General features: G+C 37.9%; 1 protein-coding gene across 12 annotated transcripts in view; it reads left to right on the top strand.

Annotated features, from left to right (window-relative positions):
• Nucleotides 1–6734, top strand: part of LOC135210366 (protein couch potato-like) — a 320503-nt gene that overhangs the window by 295836 nt on the left and 17933 nt on the right. For 8 of the 12 annotated variants that reach the window (XM_064243268.1, XM_064243266.1, XM_064243265.1 and 5 more), the window contains 2 exons: nt 18–172; nt 5102–5355. In XM_064243268.1, the coding sequence (XP_064099338.1) occupies nt 18–172; nt 5102–5355 (409 nt within the window). Of the gene's footprint in view, nt 1–17; nt 173–5101; nt 5356–5984; nt 6065–6734 lie in introns of all 12 variants that reach the window. The other 4 variants (XM_064243267.1, XM_064243273.1, XR_010313511.1 and 1 more) reach the window with 3 other exon arrangements.

The following is a 6734-nucleotide window of genomic DNA, read 5'->3' as shown; positions in this document are numbered from 1 at the left end:
GTTTTTCTGTGTTTCAGTAGAGCTGAACCACGCCTTCTTTCCCGGAGCTCCTGATGTGTGGCCGCCCCACCCCTTGGCCTACACGGCCGAGCTACCTGGCGCTGCAGCCGCCGCGGCCGCTGGTCTCCAGCACCACCCCGCCCTCTTCCCAGCTCTTCACGCCCAAGTCCCAGTACGTTCTTATCTCTGACTAACTCCAGACAAACTACAACAACATCATCATCCACCACCAACGGCCGATGGGGGGCCACCACTTCCGCATACCAACGTCCATGTTAGTCTTTCAAAAATCATGCTCTCATGAATATCTCATGGCTTTTATTTAGAAAGGAAGTCAGACCACCACAAAAAAAAAAAAAAAAAAAAATCAAAAGCCACAAACCACTCCAAATAGCCGTACTTATAATTGATATATCCATGTATAGATATAGATATATATATAATTTTTTTAACAATCCTAAAGTGAATATATATCTATATAAGTCTTATGTGTCGTCACTGCCTAACACCACCACCACCTCACCTTATTTTACCCACTTGGCACTGTTGCTGTGGCACTGTGCCCCGCTGCTGCTGCACTCTCCCTCCACACACTGCCCAGTTTTACACCACCCACCTACCCACGACCCGTTTGTTTTGATTATTTTACTAACCCGTCCAGTTTGATTTTTCGTTCATATTCACTTAACACAATCCAAAAGTCTATGACAAGACCCTTTGCCGTTATGTCATGATCATTACTCTCTAACTTGGTTATGCCCGTGTCCCTACACGTAACTACATAGGCATTCACAAAATCTGTTCAGAGTTCACCTTATTTGTTTTTATGTAGATTCCCATTGTTGATGGCTTTTTAAGATTACTGGTTGTTATTTTTGTTGTTTTTTATTATTAAATGTGAAGTTTACTGCACAATACTTAGGTCATGCTTCACACTGGCATCTCTTATGTTGTATAGTTTCACTTTAGTATGTTCGTTTGTTTTATATTAAAAAGAAACTTTCAGTTGCGTTTTTCTGCTTCAGATGGAGTAGTGTTGCAATTCTTGAAGTCTTATTGCTTTCCATATCATGCCAGATGGCATCCCTTCATTAATAACATTTGTTGATCAGAGGCCAGCCATGACAATCAGTAGAGTAACTTGAGTCTAAATGTCTTTCTGTCCATTGATTTCTTGACCTTAATGGGAAACTGGCTTAAGACAGAATGAAACGACGAGATTTTCAATTGTTCAAAAGTTTTGATTAACTCTGGCATAATTTAATGTTGAAGGCAGCCTTTTCCCCCTTTTACCCGGCTTCTCGGAAATGTGTTCATGGTTTTTCATTCTGTAAAACTTCCCCATCTCCTTTTAAAATTCCGTTTTTTAAATAATGTACTGCATTGCCATTCAGTTTTAATCCGTTACCTTCCACACCTTAGCAGTTTGCTTCAAATTCTTTTGGAGATGATTTCAAAAAGAATCGTAGTCATTGAGCCAAGAATAAGATCCACATTTCGGAGCAAAAAGCCTCGACAGAAATAACGTTTTGTGGCGATACTGACCGACGGGGCCCTCAAGCCTCACAGGATTCGAGTTCTTATGGCGCTGAATGCCCATTGAAGTCATGAAAGCGCTTTTAGAAGGAGTCTTGGACTCCAATGAAAAAGACGAGCGGTCACATTTGAAAGTCATTTCCACTGCATTACGCTGCAATAAGGGGAGCCATGAAATACTGAGGTGACAGTGCATTAGCGCAAGCAAGCAAAGTTGTTCTGGGAACATGGATCTGCACGTGACATTTGTTTTGGAAATTACTTTCTATCTTCCTTGCTCCTGAAAGTTTAAGTGACATTATCATGGCGTCATGTTCTAAGAGAAATAAGAGATACAGGCTTTAAAATAACCCGTCATCTATACACTGTTTCAGTTATTGTGAAGTTTGGAACACGAGATGCCTTTTAGTGTTTCAATGTCCTCCACAAGCTTTGTGCTTTAGCCTCCGCCGACAATTCACTTAAAAAATGAATATAGGTAATGGAACATAATGGGAATTGTTGTTGACATTCATAAGAAGGTTATAGGAAAAATTTCCGTTCAAAGGGACTAAATCACCATGGGAAACAGGCATACCTGTCATTTTCGGCTGACTTTGATCACAGCAACATACGTGCATTCATTTGCAATGTTACACTTTCAGATCTGAAACGAGAGAGAAAACAATTAACATCTTTGCACACGTGTGTGGTCTGTAGCACACTCACAAATCACTTGTTTGAGAATTTTGTAAATGTCATGTGCTCACACTTGCCTACTTTATTTTTTTCCTTTTTTTGGTTGTGCTGCATTAAAGAAGCCACGTGTTTCGCATCTCGTTGCCTTCAACTGTAATCGATTACTGTACTCTGCTTCGTAACATAGAATAGGTATTGGAAAATGGACAGTTCACCTTGAGGAGAAAAAACAATCATTGAAAACATTTTCGTGAGGTGGGTAGGTTGGTGTGTTTGGCATCGTTTTTGAAGGCTATTTTCAAGACTGGTTTTTCAATATATTTTGATGCTATGAGTGACGAATGTTACCAAGCAGAGAAAAGGGATGCTTGGGTACTGGCGTGGAAAGGTGCGACTGGTAAAGGACCTCATTCAATATCAGATCGTTCGCTTTGGGTCATGTATGGATGCATCAAACACATTATTCAGTTTAAAAGTCAGTCCTGTTTTAGCCTTCGTTGATTGTCTTTTACATATTAAATTAAATTGCCTTTTACATGTTAAATTAAATGAATAATTAAAAAGCCTGCTAGAAAGCCCCAATATAACACTAATGCATCCTAAAGGACAGAGAATGGTACCGGGCATTGCCGTGAAAAGATTCGGGAATATCCAGCCCGTAGACTTGAAACCAGGTCTACAGCTCCAAGAAACTGAATACACAACAAAATGGAATTGGCAGTTTTTTTCCTAGTTCCCCCGAAGATCATGTTTTGATATTGATAATTTATTTTTGACTGTGGGGATTTTGTTTTTGTGAAGAGAGAAAATCAAATGTGTTCGTTGGTCCCTCGGTTGTGTTGGCCCCCAGAGGGCTGTAGGGAAATATTTTTTCATGTGAACTAGAATATAGTTTTTTTCCCATTTTACAGTGAAAATGTTTAATGGTACAGCTTTTTACTGGTTTTGAACATTTTCATTTTGAACACCTTTTTACTTACGATGTAAAGCATTTTTTATGTGATGCATTAATCATTCCATTTTATGTTAAGATTATTATTAAGATAGTTCAATAGCACTGAGACATTATATAACTTATGGATGACCAGTATCTCTGGAGATGTATGAAAGAAGTAGGGAGATACTCACCTGTTGCCACCATATTTATTTTGTGTGTAAAAGAATGGTGGCTTTTAAAAGGTAACATTTTTCCTAGTCTGGTTTGATCTTGATTTCTGGGGTAGGCGGTTTGTTTCACATATCTTCGAGATCAGAAACTGTCAGTCGTACGTTTCTGATTCTTATCAGTGACCAGATGGAAATTTACATTACTTTTGCCAGTTTTCATCCTTTCGTTCATGGCATCAAGAATCATTACGTTTCAGTTTTATTGCAGGTGCATACATACTGTGCTCTGGGCGCTCTTAAAGTGCTCGTTCTAATACTTTACCATAGATGTCATGTAGACGGTTAATTATTGTATCATTGCGAAACTTTCATACTTTTATGTTTTGCCAGCAGGTATTTGATATCAAGACGTGATCTTGGTTAATCTTAGGGACCGTGAATTATTGAGAAATGATCATTGATGTAAATGAAATTGAGTTGTTAACATGAGTAGTCACATACACAAATCTACCGATAGGTGTTGAATGCCCAAAAACCAGTAAGTGACTCGTTACTCACCAACCTGATGTGTTCACCCCAGATGTTTGCAACATCTGTATTGCGAAGCCATATTCATTGTAAATTCAGTTGTTTGCAACATCTGTATAGCGGAGCCATATTCATTGTAAATTTAGTTTCTTGTGTTCAGATAAATACTGTACTGATCATAAGTAAGCGAAGGTTCTAATTTTTTAACTTGTGACAGGTGCTAAGAGTAAGAAGACTGGGTCTTATACAGACTAAGTTTAAATAGAAAAGGAATGGTGTCAGGTCTTAGTTTCATTCCCGTAATGTAATGAGTTGGCAGCATTTTGTGTGTGATGTACTCTTGAAGAAATGTCACCATCCTGTGTAATAGTATAAAGGTACATGAGATTGAATTCGACTCCTATTTGAAAAAGTCACCTTTTCATTTCTGTCTGACATTTATATTTTACTTTCCCAAAGGCACAAGTAAGGTAAATTTTATCTGCTGTAACCATTTTTTCATTTTGGTCATTTAATTCTTATTCACCTGAGGCGGTTGGGTTACGATTGATCAAGTGTGTTTATGAAAAGAATTCAAATTTATCTGTGAAATAGTCAAAAGAGAAAAGAAAAACACTGGCATATGTTGCAGACCAGGGGAAGGAAAGGGAGGCTGGTAGGTTGTCCATTGCACCTGCAGTATTTCCCTTGCAAATCTCTCTAGCTTCCACGACAGTATTTTGGGAGGAATTTTTGTTTTCAAGTAAAAGAGTATTTTTTTGTTTTATTGCACCTTCAGAGATCACACTCACTATATTTGTAGATTGTTAATTTATTTCTTTTGATTTGTATTTGGTCTTTAACTGCACATATAGATTATGCATATATATATACTATATAGATGTGTGTAGAAAACTGTAGCATTTCATTGTAGTGTGTAAGCATAGATTTTACGGATTTGCCAATATTGCACAAAAAATTGTGTTTATAAAGTGTTTTTACATGTATAAAGTTATTCTGGTAACAATTTACAGTATCAATGTTTGGTATGTATAAACATTTTTATGAAAAGTTCATATTAAGGTCAGTATGAAATAAACCACCAAATAAAGTTAAAGAAAGTCTTTTCTCATTCATAAAAAGAGTATGAAAAAACAAATGCTGCCCCAAGATGTTTTTTGTATGATCATGAGAGGGGAATGAGACAAACAGTGCAAAGCATAAACAAACAATCCCAGTATAATTTTGATGCATCTCACTTCTTTGTTTGTAGTTTTGTGGGACGTTAGACCACCGTTGTTTTCCGCAGCCGCCCCTCGCCCTGACGCACGCCCCGATGGTGTCGCACGCTGGAGGCGTGGTGATGCCCTCCCCAGCTCTGGCCTCCCCTGCTGGCTCCCCTCATTCCGCCCATCCACCGCCCCCGCAACACCCAGCTGCACCCCAGAACCCTCCGTGCTCCACCCTCTTCATAGCAAACCTTGGACCCAATGTAGCAGAGCATGAACTTAAGGATATCTTCTCAAGGTAAGTGTCATCGCTCCGGAACTAACGTTTCTCTAACGTTCGCCTCTCGAACGGAGGTCTCCTGTCTCCTTTATCTTGACGTGTGGAAGGCTCCTCTGTACATAGTGTGCTCTGGCTGATGAAAAGACTGTTGTTTGTGTCTGGTTTGGGAATAATATATTGTATGCTTGTTCCTACAGATTTGTATTGACTCATTGTCTGTTAATGGATTATTAACGAATAAGGATTTATCTTGAATTCATGTATAATTATTTACCTTTGTTAAAGGAACCTAATTTTAGAAAATAAAAAAGTATATCTCAACATTAACCGGGGTTGGATATGGAAGTGTGATTTAAAGAGAATGTGTGTTTTTGCCTTTATGAAGTAGATCAGGATACGAATCATGGGTAGGCGAGACTTAGTTTTTAAAGGATGACAAGGTAGGTGGGTATGTGTATTTGATATACATTTTTGTTATACTAGTAAGATAGAATTCATAATGTTTTCTAATGCTAAATGATAATTTTGTTATTATAAAATGTTTAAAGGTGTGCTTTTCTGAATATACACAACTTTATGTATGGATATATATTGATGAATTGTACTATGATTACTTTTTCGGTTAGGCAAGTGATTTCCCTTTGCAGGTCTCCGAAGGTTTTAAAAACCTAAGTCCCAAGTACAAAAGAGTTTCACAGTAGATTAAAACCGCAAGGCCATTTATAGAGTATGTATTGTTTCTGGTGCAGGGTGTAAAGATTTTGATGGATTGAAATGCACACTAAGAATGGGGTTTTTGTTTGTGTTTTCCTTTTGTATGATTCAAAGTACTACAGCAGTGCACAGCCTGTCAACAATTTGCCATCAACTTCATCAATTTGCCACCCCTAGTTGAATGAGTACATTAGTGGCTGAAGATTACCTCTTTTGGTTGCACAATATTTTTTCCACAGTACCACTCCCTATTAACAGTTATCCTTTGGATTGATAGTAAAAGCAGTGTCAATGCACATAGCCTCACTCACTGAATCCTTCACAGTAGCAATTGGTGTATGGATCCTGTACCCTCATTTCAATAGCAGAAGACAAAAAGGACTTGCTCAGTTCCCCCTGTTTTTATTTCATACTGTTCAATTTCCCCGTATGGCATTCAAGTTTTTTTTTTAAGTATATATTGAATGGTATGTTTTTAACAACACTCACACGATTGTTTATAAACACGAGGAACCTTATCATTGGTTTGGTTTTGTCCTGAAAGCCAAGAACTAAAATTCCATAAGCATTTACGATTAGTTACCCCATCGTATCTTTGTTCACAGTGTCGTAACTATTACTTGGTCAGTTATTCGTTATAATCTTTTTATGTGGATTTAATTCTCATTTTTCTTACAGTTTAT

Source organism: Macrobrachium nipponense, chromosome 39, assembly GCF_015104395.2.
Source record: "Macrobrachium nipponense isolate FS-2020 chromosome 39, ASM1510439v2, whole genome shotgun sequence".
Lineage (NCBI taxonomy): Eukaryota > Metazoa > Arthropoda > Malacostraca > Decapoda > Palaemonidae > Macrobrachium > Macrobrachium nipponense.
The sequence above is the reverse complement of the archived record's forward strand: the minus strand, read 5'-3'. Positions and strand labels throughout refer to the sequence as shown.